At 36.6% G+C, this 24,979-nt stretch overlaps 1 protein-coding gene across 1 annotated transcript in view; it reads left to right on the forward strand.

Annotated features, from left to right (window-relative positions):
• GABRB1 (gamma-aminobutyric acid type A receptor subunit beta1) overlaps positions 1-24,979 on the forward strand; it is a 474,038-nt gene that overhangs the window by 369,438 nt on the left and 79,621 nt on the right. The window contains exon 5 of the mRNA XM_001364479.3: positions 19,290-19,372. Coding sequence (XP_001364516.1) covers positions 19,290-19,372 — 83 coding nt within the window. The remainder of the gene's footprint in view (positions 1-19,289; positions 19,373-24,979) is intronic.

A 24,979-nucleotide genomic window follows, 5' to 3' on the forward strand; every position in this document is an offset into this window, starting at 1 on the left:
AACCATGCCAGCATGCACAGACAACCTCCCCTTCCAGGTCCCCAATCCTTTCCATTAGAATACAAGCTCAGTGAAGCCAGTTGCAACTCCAGGGGTTAGCAGTCCCTGGTTCATAGTAAGTGCTTAATAAATGCAATTTCTTTCATTCATTGGACCTGCATAGGCTGAGTAACTCACTAGCTTTCCTCTCCAAGTAGAACACTATTCAGAAACTATTTAGACTGGTCTCTTCTTTCTCCAAGGAGTACATTGATTAGTAAATGCCCCTCTATATAAGGCACGTGCCCAAATTCTGGTTTATAACCGACCTATAGGAAGTTACTTCATCTCTCTAGGCCACAATTTATATATATTTAAAACAAAGGGGTTTGGTTAGATTATCTCTAGGATTTCTTTGATTTCTAAAATCTAATAGTCAAATAATCATTTTTTTCCTTTTAGTTAATTCCTTAATTATGTGGTAATCCTATGAGCTAAATTGTCAACTTCCTATAACTAGTAATCCATTTTATACCTGTGCTAATAAAGTTCTTTCTTCCTAATTAGCTTCCTAAGATAGTGCCTCCCAACCACTTATTGCCATCTGTCTTGCCACTGTTATATCCTCTAAACTGGACCTCCAGTATCCGTGCCCATAAAAGGCTAAGCCATTCAGCTTTAGAATGACCAATCTGGGGTCACTTTGTCTTGATTGTTGAGGCCTCACTATATCTAGCTGGTTCTAGGTCTACTCATTCTTCACTTCAGCCCCCTTCTTGCCATTGACACTTTACCTTTCTTCCTCTTGCCCTTGGAATGGAAATTAATGATAGCATTACTTCTAGAAAGGGATATCAATCATTTGCCCTATTGCTCCCAATAAGATAGCACTTCACTGACTACCACTTCCCTATGTATATTGTCTCTTCCTATTAAAATGTAAAAAATGTAAGCTTTCTGAAGACAGAGGCTATCACTTCAATTTTGATATCTCTAGATATAAAAGTCCAGTGCCAAAGTAACAAATTATTTTTGTTCATTATTCAGTAACTCTCCATTTATTCCATAAGGTTATTTCCAGTAGAATCTAAGCTTCTTCTTCCCCTTATTTTATTGTTAGTAAATTTGAAATTAATTTAATTATTCCTGATGGTTGCCAGAAATCTATCCCAAAGGGATGAGGCTGATAAATACTTCTGATTGGAAACAAGTAACAGGACCCTATAGTCATTCATTGTATTTAGAGCTAATAGGAACTTATTTCATTGAAGAGAAAGTTGAGATCTAGGAAGATTGAGTAATTCCCCCAGGATCATGCAGCTATTAAGGAGCACTGGGAAGAAAGAACCTTCCTGGGCAAAGAAATCCTAGTCATGATCCAAGAAAGTAAAAGGATTAGGTAAATCCTGATGCCATAATATAATCAAATGCAGGGAGGTGGGCAGCAGGTGAAAAAGGAGTCCCAAGTAGCTGCTCAAAGCCAGGGAAATCGTTCTGGAGCAAATTAGGAAGAATATAAGACAATAGGTAAACAGTTGGGCTGGCAGAATGATGGCCAGTCTCATGAAACTTTTCTGCTAAAACATGTCTTTTTCTTTCATGGAAGTAGCAGCTCATCTGCATGAATGAGAACTCATGTGGTTTGAAAAGGAGGGAGGGATATGACTTCTGGATGGTGTCATCTTATAAAATTGCATCATCCTTTAATCTTGCTAGTTGTTCATTTGTCACTAGCTAATTCACTTCCAACTGGGACTCTCAAAACACACTGTTGCATGAAAAGACCATTTGGCAGATAAGATTTTAGAGGTTTAACCAATGTCTTAGAAGATGTTTCAGTCTGTGTATCCTTTCTATGGTGATAAATAAGCAACCAGAGATATTTTACCCACCAGATCACACTCGCTTTATTCAATTTTCCTTCTCAGTCCTTGGAATTTTCACAATTCCTACAGTCTACCCATAATTCCAAAGATTTTTAAACAATACATATTTCCTCCCATTCTAACATTTTAAAATATATATATTTTTAAAAGTCTCATTGTATTTCTAGTCTGAAAAGTTTCCTTACATTTCCCAATGGAAATTACTCAACTTGGGACCCTGGAAAGCCTCCGTGTCGCATTTGGTATTCATTAGTGGTAGGTCACTAGTGTCTCCCCAAAGCATTGTCATTCCCCACTAGGCAGAGTAAACTGATCACAGGCAAACAACACTGATTCCTGCTGGGCAGACAGTATCCAAGGGTTGGGGTGGGAGAAGGTCAAACCCTGACCTTCTGAGAGCCAAAGATAACAGGTTTCCTGGAGCTTGTTGGCCAGAGCTTAAATGTCACATTCCCAAATCACCGTGGACTGGCCTAAACCATTCTGATTGTCCTCTCATAGGCCAGGAGCACAGGGAAGAAAGAACTTTCCTGGGGAAAGAGATCCTAGCCATGATCCAAGAGAATGAACAGATGCAAGTAGCAAAAGGCCTTTGTTCCTCCATGGCTCGCCAGCTAGTCTATAAACTGGAAAGGTATTGAAAAAGCCAAATTAATTCAATAAACTTTTATTATCAAATTCTACTACGAGCCGCCTGGGACAGCCTCTGCCCCAAGATATTTCATTTAAAAAAAATCTTTTGTTGATTTGTTTGTTGAGGATTGTCCCATTCTATTAGAGGTAGCTTAAGAATATTGGACTCGGACTTGGAGAAAGGGAGACCCGGGTGAAAATCCCAACTGACAATGATCATCTCGGTGTCCCTGAGAAGTCATTTAACCTCTATGTCCTCTCCTCTGTAAAATGGCATAGAGGTAGCAGTAAAACCAACCTCACAGGCTTGCAATGAAGCTCAGATAAAATCATGTATATAATGCAGTTTACAAAACTTTAAAACATTATATACCTGTCAGTTGTTATTGTTTTCCCAAGAATTTCCAAAGAGGATTAGGAACAACTCACAAGCCTAACACAGAGAGAGTGAGGTTATTAAAAATAGAAACAAAATAAAAACCAATTGAAAGGAAAATAAAGGTTATATGAGTTTTCTTTTTTTTTTTACAGTATGCAGCTCACAAGGTTCATACTAGTGCTCCCATTTATAATTAACACTCCAGAGTGTAGGCAAGAACACATGAAAATTTCATTTCCCTTGTTCTGAGTAGGGAAAAGGTTTTTTTTTTTTCTGGACAAGATTTCTATAGTCTTGAATCATTCATATTCATCTTTCAGCCAGTGTTAAATATTATTTCATAAAGCACTTTCGAAGATCAGACAAAGCTTTCCTAGCCATAGTCCTTTGATGAAATGCCATCACCAATGACTAAACAATAACCATGCCCAGTGTTAGGACTTCTCACTTCATCTGAGCAGTGTGGTGCTGAGCGAGTGCCTTCCAAATCTGGCTTTCTCGAGCCCAATCCTGAATGTGACCTAACTAAACAAAGAGACCCTCGAACCTGAAAATTCCCTGGGACCAATGAAACCCTTTATCCTGTTAAGAGAGAGAAATAAGCAGTTTTGCCAATATAGAAGCCAAAAAAGCTGACACAATGGTATGCCAGCTAGCTACATTTTCAAGCAATCCTGCACCAAATAGAGGTTTGGGGACTGGCTCCCTCTGTATGGGTAACTTATAAAATCAGTTAGATGCTGGACTGGGTCTATACCACCAAGTCATCTTTTTCCTTTTTTTTAAAATCCTTATCTTCTGTCTTAGAATTGGTTCTAAGTTTCAATTCTAAGGGCAGTAAGGGCTGGGCAATTGCAGTTAAGTGATGTTCTTGTGGTCAAATAGCCAGGAAGTGTCTGAGGACAAATTTGAATCCACGTCCTCCTGACTCCAAAATGGGTACTCTATCCACTGGACTACCTAGCTGCCCCACAAACAAGTCCTTCTGACAGGCTTCTAATAGAGCAAACCTAAATGAAGAGCAGACATAATATTTAGAACTAGACGAGCTTTCCACTCTGTTGTTTTGTAGATGATGAAACCTAGAGAAATGATTTCACCAAGGACCATACAGGAAGTAACTAGTAGATGACTTATCCAAGGGGATATAAGAAGAAACAGAAAAGTAATTTGAACTGAGGACTTGTAACTTTAAAGCTATTTTTCTCTCCATTCTACAATGCAGCCTCCACTTCAACTGTGAAAATTAGTGTAGCTCCACATGAGAAATAAATTTAGACCCAGCCTAAAAAAATAAAAGGAAAAATTAAGGAAAAGATTAAACTGTTTATCAGTGCACTGATCAGTATTTGGTCCATGATCACCCCAACCATCAAATACATCATCTCTCTATTACCTGTATGAAAAGCTAATAGCAAAATTATGTATCTTGATAAATTGTTGTGTAGGTGAAAGACTGAGCTGAATATGAATTAATTACCGAGCCTGTAATTCATTAGCTTTAAGTGGTCTTTGTGGAACTACTGGCTTATTGCTAGCCTACCTATAAAATGTCCATTAGATCGAGTAGGCAGATTTGAGTAGGCTTATTCAAATCAGTTCCCAAAAGAAACAATTTCTGAAATAAGAATTCTGGCCAACCCAGATTATAAGATCCAAATGCTGAAATGCAAATTGTGATAACAAGCAGATAGTCCTGTATGATTTGATTTGAAGTGTGTTGGGGGGGGGGGAGTTGTTGTTTCCACCTCAACGTTTTTTTCATTTTGTTTTGACTCCAGGGCATAGCTTTTATTCTGTGTTTATAAATGTGCTTTTTTCCGTTGCCTAGTCTTCCTACCCTGCTCTGGATACCTGATTAAGAGAGGGAGGGAGAAGGAAAGGGGAAAAGCATTTATGTAGCACCTACCATGTGTCAGGCACTGTGCTATTCTCTTTACAAGTAGCAGCATTGATGCTATCATTCCCCAGCTCAAAAACATTCGCAACCCCCATTGCCTACCAAATAAATCCCAAACTCCTTAGAAGATCACTCCAGTGAGCCCAACTAGCTTTTCCAGTTGTAGCACTCAGTATCCTTTTTTATGTCATGTCAAATGATGTCAACAAGTATAAATTAAGTGCCTACTATGTGCCCCACCATGCTGAGTAATATGCTCATTTCTTCTACTGAAATTCCATCTTCTCTTGACTATCAAAATCCAATTGCATCTCTTCTATGAAGCCTTTCATGATTATCCTACCTAGAAATTATCCCATTCTCTTCTGAACTCCTGTAACTCCAGGAATACTTGATTTTCCATTCATTTGATATTTTCCTTTCACTGCCTTGCATTGGTAGCTGTTTCTGTCCAGTGATCAATAAGGAATATAAGCTCCCTGAGGTCAAGGGACTTGTATATATGTAATCTGCCTGGCCAGGGAATGAGTCTCTGGACCACCCCATAAATTTTAGAAACCATGGCCATAATGTCTAAAGGGTAGGCCATTTAATAGGGAAGGACTCAATTGGGGAGAGACTAGAGAAGAGGAAAGCACAAGTTCCTATGGCTCAAGGACCTTTCTCTTAGAGAAAGAATCTGAACTGTTACCATAAGAGGCAAGGTCAAAAGGGAAGGTCACAGCTTGTCCATGAATCCTGAAAGAGGTAGAGAACTTGCTAACATATCAAGTCTCTCCCTATCATTTTATTTTGCAAAAAGTCAGGTGAAATGAATACTTTATTGACAGCCCCTAATAAATTATATCAGGTAGATAACACCCCCTATAAGTACCATTTGTATTTTCCCCAGTTGCTCTTGAAGCTAGGTGGTACAATGGATAGAGTGTTAGGTCTAGAGTCAGGAAGACCTGAGTTCAGATCTAGCATTAGACATATTAGCTCTATGATCCTGGGCAAGTTAATTCACTTCTGTCTACCACAGTTTCCTCATATCTAAAATGGGGATAATAGCACCTTGGGATATTCTGGGAGGAACTAGCAGCTTTGATATGAGGGCTTGCTATGCCCTTTACAGGGTTGCTTTCCTATGTTGGTGTCTACCTCTGGCTCCAAGAAGCTACAGCAAAGCATGGCTACACCCTGTAAAACAGTCTCAGCAGAGAATCAACAAGGGCTAAAGCAGGTTGAGGGTAACTAATAGGTCTGAGATCCACCTATGAGTTAAGAGGATGTCTGCCCCAAACATATGAAGACTCCTTCAGTGGAAACAGCCGATAAGAACAGTTTATTCCAATGGTCATGAAAGGAGTTGAAGCTATAGATTACTTAGAGCTTAGCCACACATTGAAGACATCAAGGTCAGCCATTGCATCCTGGGCCATCATTAGTTGTCCTGACTTATTTCTTGCCACTGGACTTCAGTGACCCTGAAAAAGAGAATAAAGTTGAGGATTTTGTGCATCTCTACCTCATTTGAATCCAATTTACTGGCAAGTCAAGACATCATCCCATGCTGTCATCAGTTCTCTTCAAAATAATAAAGGATGAACCATAATAATAGCACCTATCTCACAGGGTTTTTATAAGGATGAAATTTGTTGAGTTTTCATCAGACCTTAAAGCCCTATATAAATGTTAGCTCTTGTTACAATTCATTGTTGCTATTTAATTTAAGAAATAGATATTTATATTGAATTTCAAGTTTTGTGAATTGATTAACATATATTAAGTGGAACTATAGGTATTATCATGAATGAAGTACATAGAGGTGAAGTAAATTGCCAGTGATCACACAACTAGTGTCAGGTACAAAATTTTAATTGATAGCTTCCCAACTCCGAGTGCAACACTCTAACCATTACCATGTACTGGTCTTCAAATATAAAGTGTTTAAAGGAATAGTCAAAGGAAAATTTACATATACACCATACTATAGCATTTCCACATACATTATCTCAAAATAATCACACAGCAAGAACTCAATAAATATTTTGGATGAATGTGGCATTAATGTTTTCACTTTTGATTGAGCTGTCACTGCCAGGACCAAAAGAGATAATGTCCATAAGTAGCAGATTGTGTCCATTACCAGTAGAAGAGATTGTGAAATTTATCCTTTAGCACCAAAAATCATCACTAGTGATGTAAAAACCACAGTGAATGTTCACCAAAAGTCTTCTGTGCCTGTCCTCTGAATGAACAACAAGGGAGGCATGACTTTTCAAAGGCCCTGATTTCTGCACCATCCACATTTCTTTCTAAAAAAAATCTAGTTTGAATAATTTCCATCAAAACAGACTTTCTATCTCTATAGAACTTACTTTTGAGCAAATATACCTGAAAACATTTGTATATATCAACTGTAGACATTCTTGAAACTGTAGCAGTCATTTAAAAATTAAATATCCATGAGGAATAAGTAGTAGCATATGGTTGTAACGGGATGCTTTTATACCATAAGAAATGAAGAATAGGAAGAGATCAGAAAAATGTGGAAAGACTTATATGAACTGATGCAAAATAAAGGGAGAAGAACCAGGAGAATAGCATAATCAGTAACAGTAATATTGCATGATGATCATCAGTGAAGAACTAAGCTATTATCATCAAAATAAGATCCCAAGATAACCCCAAGGAATTCATGATTTTAAAAAAAAGCTATCCAAAGCAGGAACTGTTCGAATCTAGTTATAAATCATAGCATTCCATCTTTTACTTTATTTCCTCCATGAGTCAAGAAAATCTGAGCTCAAATCTAGTCTCAAACACTTACTAATTTTGACCCTGGACAAGTCTCTTAACTATTTGCCTCAGTTTCTTCATCTATAAAACAAGCTGGAGAAGGAAATGACAAACCACTCTAGGATCTTTGCCAAGAAAACTTTAAAAGAAGTCACAAAGAGGGGGCAGCTGGGTGGTTCAGTGGATTGAGAGCCAGGCCCAGAGATGCGAGGTCCTAGGTTCAAATATGGCCTCAGGCAAGTCACTTCACCCCCTTTGCCTAGCCCTTACAACTCTTCTGTCTTAGAACCAATACACAGTATTGGTTCTAAGACAGAAGGTACGGTTTTAAAAAAATTTTTAATAAAAATTAAATTGTTCTAATTTTTAAAAATAAATAAAAAGAAGTCATAAAGAATGGGATAGGTCTGAAAATGGCTAAACAACAATAAGATAATAAGGGTAGTTATAAAATTTTAGAGCTAGAGGAAACCTCGGTGATCCAGGGTGTCCTTGGGAAATATTGCTAACAATAAAGTTAGTGGAGGTAACAGAATTCCAGCTGAGATATTTTAAATCCCAACAGATGATGCTATTAAAGTGCTCTACTTGATATGCCAAAAAAATTATGAAAATTCAATTATGGACACTGAATTGGAAAAGATCAGTTTATGCCCCAGTTCTTAGAAAGGTAATGCCAAAGAATTCAAATTACCAAACAATTGTGCTCATTTCACATGATAGCAAGATCATGCTTAATGTTCTGCAGTTAGTTTCAGCAGTGTGTGAACCAAGAATTACCAGAAGAGCAGCATGGTTTTGAGAAGAGGCAGAGGATCTCAAGACCAAATTGCCAACATTTACTCGATTGTGGAGAAAGCAAGGGCATTCCAGAAGAAAACAACTTTTTCTGCTTTCTGCTTCACTGACTACACAAAACCCTGACTATGTGGATCATAACAAAATGTAGCAAGTCCACAAAAAGATGGGAGTGCCAGATCATCTTATTTGTCTTCTGAGGAACAAGTGAAGATTTAGAACAAAAAATGGAACAACTAATTGATTTAAGATTGGAAAAGGAATAAGCAAGGCAGCATAGTGTCACTTTAACTTATGTGCAGAGAACATCATGTGAAATGCCTAGCTGGATAAATCAAAAGAGAGAATTAGAGTTAGGAGAAATATCAATGACCTCAGATTTACAGATGATAACCGCTTTGATAGCAAAAAATGAAGAATAATTAAGAAGTCTCTTGATGGTGAAAGTGGAGAGTGTAAAAGCTAGCTGGAAGCTTAATATTAAAAAACAAAAAAAAACAAAAAAACTGGACCCATTATTTCCCAGCAAACTGAGGGAAAAGAAATAGAAGCAGTGTCAGATATTACATTCTTGGACTCAAAGATCACTGCAGATGATGACTGCAGCCATGAAATTTAAAGATGGCTACTCCTTGGAAGAAAAACTACGGCAAATCTGGACATCTTGCTGACAAATGTCTGCATAATCAAAGATATGTTAGGGGGTGGGGTTCCTAGAAAGTATGGCTATGAGGTTTGGACTATAAGCTAAGTTGAGTGCCACAGAATCAATGCTTTTGAATTGTGGTGCTGAAGAAGACTTTTGAGAGTCCCTTGGACAGCAAAGAGATCAAATCAGTCAATACTTAAAAAATTAATTCAGATTATTCATTAAAAGGACAAATTATGAAACGGAAACTAAAGTACTTTGGACACATAATGAGAAGACAGGATTCTTTGGAAAAGAACCTGATGTTGAGGAAAATTGAAGGCAAAAGGAAAAGGATGAGATGGATAGTGTCATGGAAGCAACAACTATAAGCTTGTCAGACTTTAAGAGTTAGTGGAGGATAGAAAGTCCTGCTGTGCTATAGTCCATGAAGTGAAGAAGAGTTTAACATGACTAAACAACTGAACACCAAGATTTCCCAAGTGAGGAAACACAACCAGTTCCTGACTAAGACTTAAAGACTGTAACTTAAAGCCTTAGTTGCCTAAAGCACAGAGAAGTTAGATGATTAACCCTAGACCAAACAGCCAGTATATCTTTGAAATGGGACTTGAATTCAGATCTTAGCTTCAAGACTAATCACTATACAAGAATAACTATGGACAGATATAGATAACAATTTTAGATAATTATTATGATAGTAATAGCTTAATGCTTAAGATATATAGAAAAAGAAAATACTTATAATTGTGCTTCTCATTATGACAAACATTTCAAATTTCTTCATTTGTTATGTATGCTTGTATGCCAAGATAACCTAAACAGCAGCTTATTTTTTAGCATTTTGAAGCCTGTCAGAAATGTGTGACAGAATTATTAGGCTTGATGCATTGAAACAGCTGATTTATAAATATATTTCTCTCAAATACATGCCTTGCTTTGAAAGAATATAAATTACAAAACCCCCAAAATGGTAAAATCAGTATATGTATATCGGATTGCCAGTGTTGACATATGCACAATAAAAGGAAACTAAGATATTATTAAGGACATTAGAAGCAATCTGGTATACATAATGAAAAGACTATTGATTCTGGAGTAAAAGGAACTGAATTCAAAACCCAGCCTTGAAATTTACTACCTGTGTGCCTTTACCCAACTAAATTAACCTTCATTGGAATCAGTTTTCTCATCTGTAAAATGACATCATGCAACTAGATGATCTCTGCCTTCAGAGCACTAGATAAATGCCTGGAAAAGAGTCTCAGCAGACAGAGAACTAGTCTCATAGTTAGAAGGACATTGGGTTCAGTTCCTTCCTCAGACACATCTACTGGCTCTATGACTGAGAGCAAATCACCGAAATTCTCAATGCTCCTAATCTGCTTGAATAAAGGTAGTTTCCCTTACCAGGAATTCTCCCTTACAAATGAAATCACCATTATTGTAAAAAATAAAAAAATAAAAAGGGCTGCATACCTAGTGAAAGTGGGAGACAATTCAGGGCTCTGCTCAATATCCTGCCAGACTGACCTCTAAGTTTAGAGAAAACTATTGATTGAACCTACCTACTTTGGAGGAATAAGTCATTGTCATCTTTTGTCATCTGGAAACAGAAGAATTTGGGGTGGAAACATCAGCCTCATGACCTCTCATTTTCTTTATGGTTATTCCGGCCCTAAGAGGCTCAGAGGCAGCTGTTTCTTGCTCACAGCAGCAGTTACTACAGTTGAGAGAAGGGGCCACTCTGGGGTTCACCTGCCCTGTTACATATGCCAGATTGGTGAGCACTATGCTATTTTCCATGTTAATTACAGCTCTGTCTCTCTAGCAATGCCAGACGAGGGTTTTGATCCCTTTGAAATTTTCAGTAGAAATGGATGGTCTTTTGACCCCTCTAACAGTTTACATTTCAATTAGCTCAGGAGCCTCTCTGGCTTTGATGGTGACCTCACTACCCTTTGCGAAAAATTAATGGAAGAGAAAGTAGGCATAATTCACAGTACATGGGGCCTGACCATTCTAGATTGTTATACTTATGAAATCATAAAAAGAGAAACCTAGCTTTAATATTAATGCTGTGATCTGAGCTGTCTGAAATTCTATAACTTGAGGTTACAAGTGTATAAAGTCACTTTCCAGTTTTTAAGCTTTGTTTTCCTCAGACAAGTGCTTTCCAGTGTCCCTTCTGCCATTATCTGTATTCTGATTTTGAGTTTGGTTGAAATCCCAAGACTCCACCTAAATGCCCAATCTCTAAATCAGGGATTCTTAACCTAACTTGTTTCTTGAACCCCTTTGACAATCGGGTGAATCCTACAGACCTCTCCTCAGCAATTTTTAAAAGCATAAAATACCTAAGATTATAAAGGGAGCCAATTATCCCGAAATCAAGTTATCAAAATATTTTTAAAGAAAACAAATTCACAAGTCCCAGGTTAAAAACCCCTGCCCTAAGCTGACGCTATATAGACTCATCTAACTTCAAAGAATTTAAAACAGAAAGTCAAGCCTCTGAAACTCAGCAGAAGCTGATGACAAGGTTCAATCTCAAAAATCCATAAATGAAATTCACCTGGAGCGAGTTTTGTCTCATTTCTGTCAGCTATTTGTTACAATTCCATTACCCACCTTAATTTAAGCCTAGATTCATAGAAGAGAGGACAATTTCTGTTTATGGAAAAATAATTGTTATACCTCAGGAGCACTGCCTGTACTGTGAATGTCATCTCTTATTTCCAGGGCTAAATATGATTCCCTGCCTGTTTTAGGAATGGTATGTCTGAAAGCCAGTGCTTTATTGGCAGCAAAATTTTTATATCAGAGCAATTTCAAATATTAGTTTATTGCTTAATATATGCATAGGAGACAGTTTGAAGGAGACCTTCTAAATTTGTACTTTCTCTCCAATTAAAAAAGATTTCTGTGATTGTAATGCATATCTGGTGCATATGCATACTTAATCAACTTACAAAGATGATGTCTCTGTATCCATAGCCACTTGGAAATACCATCTTGGCAAGCTGGCATGTGCTAGACTCTGTAATCTTGTAGTCTCTATGCCTCTCAGGCAACTGAATACCCATGAAGATGAAGTTCAGATCACAAAACATTCCTTTAGAGATGCCACCACAAAAAATTATTTTCAAAAATACTCCAATTATAAACAATAAGTGAGGAATAAAACAAGGACATAGATATATGCATATCGCCAGGAGAGAGGAGAATCTACTACTCAGCATCTAAATGGAAGGGGGATTCCCTAGATGAGGTTTTCCAAATGTTCCAGTTTACATGGACTATCATGCTCGGTTCATGAAGCCCCAGAACAATGGAGTGCCTCTTCAGTTAGAGCCATGGTCATTCAAGAACAGCTGGCACAGGAAGCCATGTAGGAGAAGTCAAAAAGATGAAGAACATGTTTTGCCTAGTCAATGCTACTAAGTTAATCTATCAGTACTGATATGTTGATAGAAACAAATGGGCTGAGTTCAGATTTGAAGTGAAAAGTAGAATCTAATGCCTCTAGGAAATTATGCAACAGTTTCAATAACTCCAAGATTTTCTCTTGATGGACTTGAGGGGTCTTTTGACTCTTTTGACCCTCGATGGGTCAAAGCCCACCTTTATAGCACCAATATTCTCCCAGTGTTGTAGTGTGCCTAGGAATCTTGGAATACTAACATTTCAAACAAATAAAAATTGTAAGAAGTGGATAGAGACTTGGTGAGTGAAAAAATATGTCACTGTGTACAGGGTTAAGTAAGACTTTTGGGACTTCTTGTATTACCAATGATGACTTGCATAAAAGAAGTTGCATAAGACTTGATCAAGGACTAGTATGACAAAAAAAAAGTGAGTCAATCATGCTAAGAAACAGAAATTTTTAGTATTGTACTGGTAGCCACAAAAAAAATGTGAGATGGAGGTAGGGGAAGGGGAGGAAACAGAAGAGGAAATCTATGTCCCATAATATAGATCTTCTAGGAAAGACATAAGAAATGTATCATGAGAAAGCATAGATAGGTAATGGTGAGGGAACTCATACAGTGAGGTCACATGGAAACATCAAAGAAGTGTATTGCTTTGGAACATCCTCATATGTTTCCTCCAAACACCTTTTATCAAGTGACTGAGCACCTCAGTTGGGAGAAATAACAATTCACTGGCAATGCATATCAGCACCTCTACAAAATGGCCCAATTAAGAAGAGATTAAAAACCTTCTTTTCATTTGCCTCAAAGCAGATTTAGAGAGTTGCAGAATACCCATAATCCAGTAAAGGAAACACACAACATACAAGAAAGTAAAGTGAGGCAACTTTATTGAAGTAACATTTAAAACATGGAGAGTAAGGGAGAATGGTGGAAAGAGATCGGCTCTGTTCAGTCCTTGCATAGAATTGGTCACTCTTTGAGGACCACAGAGGGAACAGGGAACCCTCCTCCCAAGACCAATAAAGTTTAATGGATTTCTATAGGTTTATTAGCTGGGTGGAATAGGACCAGGAATTGAGGGAAAGAAGCAAGGAGTCTAGACTTGGGAACTGGTAATGATTCATCCCAGTGGTGGGACAGAAGACATTAAATTATTGTTATTGCTGTTACTATCTTTAATTTATATGACTCCTTAAGGTTTGCAAAGTGCTTTGCATATGTGACATATAAAGAGGTAGCTAACTAGCACTGCACTATGATAAGAGGAAGACAGGTAGTCGAGTGAATAGAGATTCAGGAAGATCTGAATTCAAATTTGGCCTCAGGCACTTACTAGGTGTCTGACCCTGGGCATGTAGTTAAGTCAAGAACACCAGGGTACAATTGCAGACACGTACTAGCTGTGTGACCTTGAACAAGTCACTTAACCTCTCATAGTCTCAGTTTCCTCAGCTGTCAAATAAGGATAATAATGGTACCTATCTCCCAGAGTTGTTGCGAGGATAAATGAGATAATAAAGTATCTCTAAAGCTCACTGTATAATTGCTCTTATTATTAGCATTACCATCATTATTATATCATTTGAGCCCCATGGCAAATGTAAGAGAAAGGTACTGCAGACATCTCTATCCTCATTTCACAAATGAGAAGACTGGGGCTCAGAGAGAGATGTTTAGTTACTTGCCCATAATCACACAGCCAGTATCAGAAGGAGGATTTGAACTATCCTCTTGAGTCCTAATCTGGTATTCAGTTGCTCCAGAGTCACGATTTTAAAAGGTCGTCATAGGACTCCACCTTAGTCCCATACTGAGGGCTGACTTAAAATTTTTTTAATTTACTGTACAGTGACCACTAAAAATTGGACATTTTGTATTGAACCTGCTCGAATTCTTCTGTGATCTCATTTCAGTTTCAGTCTCAAGGTTTCCCTTCATTCTGGGAGGATCTTTTGTTCTTCAAATTCTTCCCAGTTAGTGATCACTCTCAGAATGCATGTTAGTCAAGATGATGGGAGGCTTCTTCCTCTATTTATGATATATATTTCAGTAATTGATCATTAAGAAATACTCTCTGTTGTAGAAATGTAATAAGTGCTCTTGTTCCTTGTGAAGACAATAATGTAAAAATGATGTGAATTTGGGAAAGTACTCATTCCTTTCCCTAACTCAACTAGACAGACATCCACAGTGACAATGTGATTGAGACCAAGGGCTGGATCCCAGACAGGGAATTGTTAATTATTATTGTCCTGTTATTATTCTTTTCTTTTCTTTCTGGCTCTGATTTATGAACTGCTTTTCATATTCGCAAAGTGGCTCATGAATCACCCAGACTTACAGAAATGAATAATAATGAGCCCATTTACACAACATTTGGTATGCAACTAATTACCTGGAAATCACTGCCTGGGATTGCACCAAAAAGAGTCTTATTAGCATTCTGTACTAGATCTACAAAACACAGGAGAAAAAAAAGAAAGGAGAGGCATGGAAACAAAGGACAGAAAAAGGAATGGAAGCATCCTGATAAAAGATCTAACTTTTCAGTGTAGATCTTTTTTATCAGCACCCTCAAAAACCATTTAGCAACTGCAGCTTCTTATACAATACCAAACAAACCAGGTTTGGCTTTAAAAAAAACAACAACAAAAATCCTCATTCTCCAACACCAATTCAGAGCAACACTCTCAATAGAACATTCACTCTCAAAAGTTCATTCATCACCCTGGGGACATGGAGCAGAATTTTGCAATGAAACATTATTTGGAGTTTTAAAAATAATTTGTGAAATTGCACAACAAACCAAATGGGTACCAATGCTAATTTTGTCTTGACACTAAACAAAACCAAGACAAAGGTACTATAGGAGATGACCCTCTAAAATAGATAGTTCTGGTGCAGATAGGTTTATTCAAGGAAAAGATGTAAAGATAAACATTAATTGTACAGTAATAGACAGTATGATCAATTCTCAATCATAGTCATAATGATGTTATGGTATATACTTATATATGTGGTATATAATTATGTATCTAAATTTATCATGAAATATATTAACATATATCATAAAATATTATCATATCTCAATCATAATCATAATGTTCTATGTTCATGAAAATGAAGATGAAGATGGCATGTATAATCCAAAATAGTCCTTAATCCAGGAATAATTTCTCTTTGACTTTATTACACACACACACACACACACACACACACACACAAACGCACGCACACACACAAGGTTCTATTGGTTTGAATTAAGTTGACTTTCTAGTTATAATCTACTTAGGATCATCAGTCCTTCAGAGAGTAAGGTGATGCTAATGTATTTGCCCTTTAGAATGATGTTTTCTTTGTGTCATACTTATAAAATTCCTGTTTAGTATCTCAGATTCCATCCATTGCCATGAAATAAAGATTTTCTCCCAACAGAATTAAATAGCTCTCACTTCTACCCATATTAAATCTTAGACTGATTAGCACCATGAAGCCAAGGTCCTGGGTTTAGTCTCTGAATAGGATCATGCTTTACTATGTAACTCAGATATCAAACCCAAAAGCAATGATTTATCCATCCATCACAGACACATAAGAACTCATTCTGTGTGGAGTCTCCAGGCGGTTTTTGAATGAAAGGCTCTCTTGTGACTCTGATGAGTAGTTTTAACTATCATAGGAATCATTTACAATAGAATGCCTACTAGCATCCTTTATAATCCAAAATGTCTACTTCCTGGTAAGTTCTTGATGGCCACAGCAAACCATAGGGTATCAAGAATTCTCTGGCGCTTATGTACTCTGTTTTTACTTTCAGACTTAGAATCTGTGCTTATTTTGGTAGAGGAACTTTTGTTCTTTCTTTTCAGTTAGTTGATAATTCTGGAAGATGTGCATTGAAAAAAATAGGAATAGTTGAAGATCTCTCTTGGAAAACCTAGAAATCATCAAAGGTCAAGGGTTTCACCAGCATCCTTACAAAGAGTGATATGAGGTTTCTCTAAGGAGACTGCTTCACTTAGTATCATGGTGTAATTCTAAGGTAGAAGGACTCAATCCAAAACAGGGACATTTAGGAGAAGAAGAAATTGGAAAAACAAAAGTTTGGGATTAAAGATACATCCTAGAGTGTCAATTGGGTAAGCTCAGCAGTTTATCTTGGGGGAGTTGAATATAACTTTTGTCAGGAAGAAAAGCTTTATTTCCTCTTCATTATCATTGACTTATATTGATTCTGGTTCTAGGATTCCCTCCTATGATTTCATCAGGCTATCATCATTCTTTTATAAAGCTTGTATTTCTTTATCCTACAATTGAAACTAATGAGCAATTTCCTATCTAAGTTGCTTGAGGTAATAACATTTCCTCATTTATTTAAACTCATAATCTTATCTGACTTTTCACTTATAGGTATGCCTATTTACTCTTTGGAGTATCTAAGGTCTTTCATTCTAATTCCCAGAAGGCATGAACTATCTTTTCTCTTTGTGTAGCATCTAGAGGTGATTCACACCCAGAATTATTATGAGGCCAACCACAATTATTCTGTGCTCAGGTCAGAAATTAGCAATCCTGCCTCATGAACTTTGAACTTATTCAGTAAAAGACACAGCAACATGATTTCTATTTATTCTATCATTCCAAAGCACCCTTGGCTCACTTTCTTTTAATAACCCATTTCTTTTTTCAAGCCCAGTGGTCAATTCTATAAACAAATTATAACAATGGCCATTGCAAATAGCCTGTCTGGCACATAGTAAGTGCTTAATAAATACTTGTTGATTTGATTTTAAAAGAAACAGACGCGTCATGCTCTCTCCTGCCCCCACACTTGGAATCTGTGTCCAGAGGAACAGTTGGCTAACTACTTCCCCATAAACTGTGACCAAACAGATAAGCCCTTATTTGCTGCCAACTATTCAGCTAATTCTCTCAAACTCTCCCAAAAAGGAAACCTTGATGATAGAAGTCAAACAGAAAGCCCAAATAATAATTTAGGGCATGGACTTTAGATGAAAATCCATCCAGCAATAATTCTGCCATTCTTTGTGATTACTTGGCTCCCTAATTCTTTTAGCCTTTAATTCCACAGAGTATGATTCAGATTATTAAGGGTGAATGGCACCCCCCCAAACTCATCTAAGGATAAACTTTCACTGAATTTGAAACCTTATTTTTTTAGGATCTTATATTTAGAGCAGAAAAAGATCTAAGAGGCCACCACATCCAACCCCCTCATTTTACAGATGAGGAAACTAAGGCACAAAGAAGTTAAATTATTTTCCCACTTCAATCACACAGCTAGCAAGTTCCTCAGGCTATCTTTGAGTCTTAGTCTTCCTGACTCCAACTTCATTGCACTATCCTTGAAGCCAAGTCACCTCTAGCTCCCAGAACTTTTTCCCTGTTGACATATGGCTTTAAGAACCAAGGATCACCTCTATTTTTTGATGAAGCTTTCAAGGAGAGCATCACTCCTATATTGCATGCATTCCTACCAGTTAATAGAGACCTAATAAAAATTCAAAAAAGGAAAAACTTTTGCATAACTAACTGCAAAGACTAAAAAATCACTATTCAAATATGTTGTAATCTTTCTTATGTATGGCTTGGACTAGCCAGTCCCTGAGGTTCCAGCTCTGCAATCATTTTATTCTAAAACAGTTCAATGTTTAAACCATTTGGCCATCATCATGAGATTCTGACTAATCCAAAGGCATCTCTCAAAAAACAAGTTGGTGAAGCAGGTCTGCTAATTTGTCACATAAACAGAGGGCAGGAAATATCTTACAGTGGCTTCTCAACATAATAGGAGCTGGAACCAAGTTCTTCATTATGTGTCCCATTGCCACTCATCCAGAGACTCAGACTACCTGATTTTCTTTGCTTCATCTGAATCCCCTGCTCAATTCATCCACATCAACTCAAGAGAATGTATTCTCTACCTCCCTTCATTTGGCCATATCTCTTCTGCCTTTGAACTATGCCTGAATTTTGTATGATGAGTTGCCATTTCAATGAAATTAAATGTCCTTGGTGGTCCACTTTTTTCAATGTTGTTCTTCACTCAGTGACCATATGTTCTCTCCAGCTTATTGCAACTGTTCTCTAGAAAATATCAGATGAGCTCATTCACATTAAAGTACAAATGAATAATAAGACTGGATGAATAACTTCCTGTGGAACTTAAAATCATAGAATGTTAGAGCTAACAGATACATGAAAGATGTCTAATCCAGGGGTTCTTAACATGAGTATGTGAATTAGTTTTATTTTAAAGAATTCATATCATTATGTCACAAAACCATTGCTTTCCTTTATACTGGAAAGTCTTTAGCCCTTTGTGTTTTGTTATATACATCTTAAAATTAATTTCTTATTTTTTTATTTTTTAAATTTTTCTGAGGAGTCCATAGGTTTCACATTCCAAATTGTCTATGACACAAAAATGGTTTAAAAGCCCTCAACTAGTTTAATATCCTTATTTTACATTTTAGAAAGCTAAGCGTCAAAAAAGTTAATTGATTTGCCCAAGATAACAGAGTTTGTCAACGACACAAAGTCATTGTTCCTTGCTAACCATTCCAGTTCCCTTAGGATACCAAGTAAAAAAGACAACACTCAAAAATTCTGCCAGTCATTAGGAGGTGCATCCCTGTGATGCCAGGAGGTGTGGGTAGAGCTGTGGACTATTCATCAGCCTGGCAAACAGGTTTTGGCAGTTGATCAATTTTTTTTCTCTTTGGAAGGCAAATCCTGAACACCATAAAAAAGACTGGTAATCAGATGTCACTTTCCTCATGAATTTGTATCATAATTTTAATTTTTCTTTTTTTTCTTACAGGATCACAACAACAGCTGCTTGCATGATGGATCTGCGAAGATATCCTCTAGATGAACAGAACTGCACACTAGAGATTGAAAGTTGTAAGTTGTTGGGATCAAGGATGGAGGGTAGGGAGTAGAGATGCTTAGACTATATCATTTTCCTCAATAATATACAAGAATTTTAGGGAGGATTTCAAAAAGAAACAAATATATAGATCTACTGAAGTTTTTATATTAGATCTGCCATTTGTTTAATAAAACTTGATTGTTGACTATGTCTAAAACATTGTTTGGAGGAGATACAAAGTTTATATATGACATGATCCATGTCTTCCAAAATATATTTACACATTTCACAAAATTATAGGAGCATAATAGACTCGTATATAAAATTTGAGAATAAAATCATAAAAATGGATAGCACTTACATACCAGCTACTATGTGTCAGGCACTCTGCTAAGAGCTTTACAAACATCATGTCATTCCATCCTCACAACAACTTTGGGAGGTAGTACTATTTTTAGCTCCATTATACAGATGAGGAAATTGAGAAATGAAATCAAATATGAAAGACTTTGTCCTAGAGAGTGAACTTATTTTACACTGTCCTACCCACTGTAGAAATGAAATAAGACTGACAGTTTGTGGGGGAAGGAGCCAACTGGGAGGGGCAGTTGGGTCTTGTGACTAGCACTTCCTTCCTGCAGGGGGTGGCAGTGGGGGCTTGTGACTAGCACTTCCTTCCTGCCAGGTGGAACTTGCTGCCTGGTGTTGGAGGAGAGAGGAGCTTGTTCAGCCTATCTGGAGTGGCATGCTCTTTTTGGTTCAGCCCAAAGATTCAGGCCCATTCATCTCTGAAGGTCAGACCTTGTTGCTTTCTGTGTACTGCTAAGATTCTGAATTAGAACAAGGAGAGTAGATGGGAGTGGGACAAACTCTCCGCCAGCCTCTGGGGCCTGGCCCTATACTCTGAAGCTAAGGAAAAACTCCAATTCCAACTAGTTATTAAACTTTATGTTATTTGAATACACAGTCAGATACATGGACTATCATTTCTGGTCATAGAGGGAGCTGAACTTCAGTTTCAGTCATTCAAAGACAAACAGATCTCATTGGACCCCTGCTGTTTCCTCTCAGCAGGGGGCATCTCCCTCCTTTGCATCTCCAAGCAATATTCCCTCTCTCACCTCTCTCCTCCATACCCTGATACAAACCTCCAATTATCCCCCATTTTTCCAATCCTATTTCCTTTCCAATAAATATTACACCACTAAATTTGTATTTGCTTTTAGTAAGCTGCATAGGCATTATTAGTTACTCTTTCTGGTTAATTTGTTTAATTATTGATTTTCCAAAGGATTCATAATCTTTTAATACTTTCCTATGTGTCAGTCTCAATGCCTTTCCTGGTTAGTTGAGTATAATGATCTTTTTGAAGAATTAGCTAAAGTCTAATGGTTTTCAGATTCTTACTAAAATCTCAGAGATTTCTTCTTTCAGAAAATAGTTAAAATTGATTAATTGGAAGAGACAGAGTTTGTAGATCATAGAGGGGCTAGTGCTAGACTTGGGAAAATCTGGGTTCAAATCTGATCACTGATATTAACCAGCTATGTGATCATAGTCAATTCACCATTTCTGAAATTCCAGTATTTCTCTAAGATAATAAATTATATCATCACTAAGCTAAGCTCTCAAGATACAAAGAAAGGCAAAACCATGGTGCTTGCCATTAAGAATCTCATATTCTAATATAGTGTAAACTAGCAAATTATTATGGTTATACAAGATATATATAGAGAGAAAACAGGATGTGATCCCAGAAGGCAGGATCCAGAAAGGAGGAAAGAAGGATAGAACTTGAGCTGGATCTTAAAGAAAGTCAGGATGAGGAAGAAAGGAAGAACATGGAGAACAGCCTATAGGAAAGTATGCAATTGGGAAATGTAATGTTGTATGAGAAGAATCAGAGTCACTAAGATTGCAGAGTAGTAGAGTAATAAAATGTAAGAAGCTGGAAACATAAATGTCAAGATTCAATCAAGCCAAGCAAGATTTTATATTTGATCCTGGAGGGCAATAAGAAGCCTCTGGAATTTTTATATTGAATAATTTGGGGAGAGGTAGTGACATGGCCAGATTTATGCTTTAGAATGATCATTTTGATTACTGAGTAGAAAATGGACTTGAGTGGGGAGAGATTTGAGGCAAGAAAGCTAAAAGAGAGGGAGGACATTTTCAAAGCAGAAACACTCTCAGGAAAACTTTCAGTGCTTTTTCTACATCAACTAAAATTCTCTAATCTCTCTTCATTTAGGAAAGCATGCTATAGTATGGGTATCCTGGGGAACAGGATAATATAGCTATTTCTGCTACTAGAGGGAAAAAATGCTTATAAGATGATGTTCAAAGGGATTTGGCTATATTTACAATAAACTGCCAATTTGTCCTATTTGTAGGATTCTGGATTCTAATCTCCCATTCCTGGAATTCTCTCCCTCCTGGCTTCCCTGGTTTCCTTCAAGACATTACTAAAATTTCTCCTTCTGTAAGAAGCCTTTTACAGTCTTCCTTAATTTTAGTGCTTTCCCCCAGTGATTATCTCTAGTTTATCATATAAACTGTTTGTAAATAGTTGTTTGTAAGTTGTCTCTTCAAGGTCCAGAATTGCTTTTGCCTTTCTTTGTAAACCTTTGTACTTAACACTTGGGATATAAGAGGCATTTCATAAATGCTTGTTGACTTGACTTGTGGAGAAGTTGGTTGTGGGAATTGCCATTTTAGTCCATTGTAGAAGAATAGAGGAACAATTTTAAAATCTTAACAGCTGAGTTTTGATTGCATTAGCCACTTTCAGTGCCATCAGTTGCTCTGATATTATTCTAAAGTGATCAACCAACAAATAGCTGATCCAAATCAATAATAAAGATAGAGTGTTAACTTTTAGAAATCAGGCAATTAGGGAGGCAGATAAGTCACTTCTGATGAGGAAATTCTATATTTTCATAAGTATAGTTTAATGTCTTTGGAGAATTAATGTATATCAAACTCAGAGTGTCTGATTATTAAGAAAAATATCTATTTTTAAAGTTACTCTGTATTTGTGCATAACAGGTGAAGCCTTGACCTAAACAATACGTGTATTTAGGCTTAACAATAAGAAAATTTATAAATTTTTTGCATTCCAATTCTTTCAACTGGCTTTCTGATACTAAATAATAAACTTGTGAAATTAAAATATAGGAATTAAATCAAACCCCTTTAGCTATTAACAGTCAACAATATTTTAGCAATCAAAACAGAACCTTTTGTTATTAAAAATAGCTTTTAAAACAAGAATGAGAATATAAGACTTATTTATAAATTTTCTATAAATATTAGCATTAAGTTTTTAACCCTAGACATAGTTTTATTGATTATTTGGTATCTTTTAACAGCTACTGGGTAATGTAATGTTTAACACTCTTTCTTCAAGACCATAAAACAAAGGCACTTTAGATAACATTGTTAATTTAAGTTTTTATTAAAGATAATGTTTGGACAATGGTTTATTTTTTTTCTAAATAGTAACTTACAAATATTTCAAATTTTCTTTATCAACTTGAAGCCTCTATGATAATACCACTGTTATATTTACAAAGAAATAATGTTGTGTTTGTTCTATTGCCACAAGCTAACTTTTCTTTCTGTGGTTAAATCACTTTTGCACATTATTCAATCCAACAAATATTTATAAACCTGAGCAAATTATTGTCTGCTATTTGTGTATTGTTTAATATATATATATATATATATATATATATATATATATATATATATCCACTGATAGGTTCTTTTGCAAATAGAAATATAACTAGAACAAACAATATCTAAATTCACTTTTGTACTTTAATTATATCCCTTTTTAACAAGGGAGACCACCCAGAGAACTTAAATTGCAGAACTACAAAATTCTTAAAGAGTTCATCTCTATAAATACCTTAAAAATAACCTAGTACAAGTTCTCCCTAAATGAACTCCCTCTACTATATTCCTGACAAATGATTATTTAGCCTCTCATAGAAGGCATCTAGTTTCCTGATATTTCCTGAGGAAACATATCACATTTTTAGACAGTTCTAATTGGGGGTAGTTCCTGTTTATATCATCTCTGTAACTGGCATCCATGGCTCTTATGCCTGTCTTCTAGACCAAGCACCCTAAGTCTAATCATTCCTTGACATGACAGGCCATACATTTTTTATAGATAGTCATCATAGCCCTTTCAAAACTCCTCTTCTCCAGACTAGGTCTACTCATTTTTCTTTAAGTCAGTCCCTATATGGTAAGATTTGCTAACCTTTACAGTCCTGTATGTCTACCTCTAAATGATCTACATCTTGCCATGTCGTTCCTTAAATATGGCGCACATAATGGTGCTCCAAACATATTCTAGCCAGGGAAAACTATATTGGGATTATGTTCTCCTTTTTTATGGTCCGTATATTTCTATTAATGGAAAGACCACAGTTGTTTAATGTGGGTGGTAAGTTTGTTGGTTTTTAATCTACTAGGTCATAATGCAGGCCACCGAAATGATCTAATCTTTTCCATATAAATTGTTTTCTACCCACATCTCTCCCAACCTATACTTGTGAAGCTATTTACCACATTTCAAATAGTTAGATTCAGTTCATGATTCTAGCCTTTTAAAGTGTGTTTGTATCATAACCATATGTATCATCCAGTATATTTGCTCTCCCTCCAAGATTCAGAACATCAACAAATTTGATAAGTAGGCTCTCTGTGCCTTGCTCCAAATCACTGAAAACAATACAGAGAACAAATATCCTGCAGCAATTCTCTAGAATCCTCCAAGTGGTTTTGACATTAGTCCATTAGAAATATTCTTTGGGCCTAGTCATTCATCTGGACCAAAGTCTTAAGATGTGATCATTCTAAAGCATGAAATTGCACGTGCCAAAAATAACTCCCTGAATTCTAAATAGCTTTATTTCTTCCTAAGTATATAATCAATACTTGACTAAGTACCAATCGATGCCAAAAGAGCTTTTTGCATTTTTCTCTTTTTTTTAATTCTTAAAGAAGAAAATTGAAACATTTGTGTATTATTTGCTACTGTAGCTTTCTCCAAACTATCAATTTACCAGGACTTCACCGCAGGCTGAAAAGTGATTTTTTAAATGAAAGCTACAAGCGTCAGTAAGGAATTAAGGATAAAAGTGTTTGTTCTGCTGCTGTGGAATTATACAGGCAGCTTTATGTAAGGGAGAGAATACTAATCTCAGAGGGAAGTAAATTGGGCAACTGGGGCTCTGTCCCAATCTGTTGAAATTCATTGAACATTGACAAGGCTGTTTTTTCAGTAGGTCCACCTTGGCTGACCCCCACCTTGCTTTCTATTCCAGTGCAATACTCCTCCATAGCAGCCTTTTGGCATTCTGTGGCCAAAGTACAAGGGTCTTTATCTCTTCCAGAGCTCAATGTCGTTAAATCCCTCCTCCATTGGACCTTATGTCCCAGTTCCAAGACTTCACCCCAAGCCTCTGTCTCTACCCAATTGAATTTTTCTTTAAAAAGTTTATTTGAGACCACCAGTCCTACTTTTTACTCTGGACACATTTTGTGGTTCTTGCCTTGGATATGTTCCAGATCTGTTCCAGATCTGGCCATGACATTTAATACCTATGTCATATTAAAAAAGT

This window comes from Monodelphis domestica, chromosome 6 (genome assembly GCF_027887165.1).
Source record: "Monodelphis domestica isolate mMonDom1 chromosome 6, mMonDom1.pri, whole genome shotgun sequence".
In the NCBI taxonomy this organism is placed as follows: Eukaryota; Metazoa; Chordata; class Mammalia; order Didelphimorphia; family Didelphidae; genus Monodelphis; species Monodelphis domestica.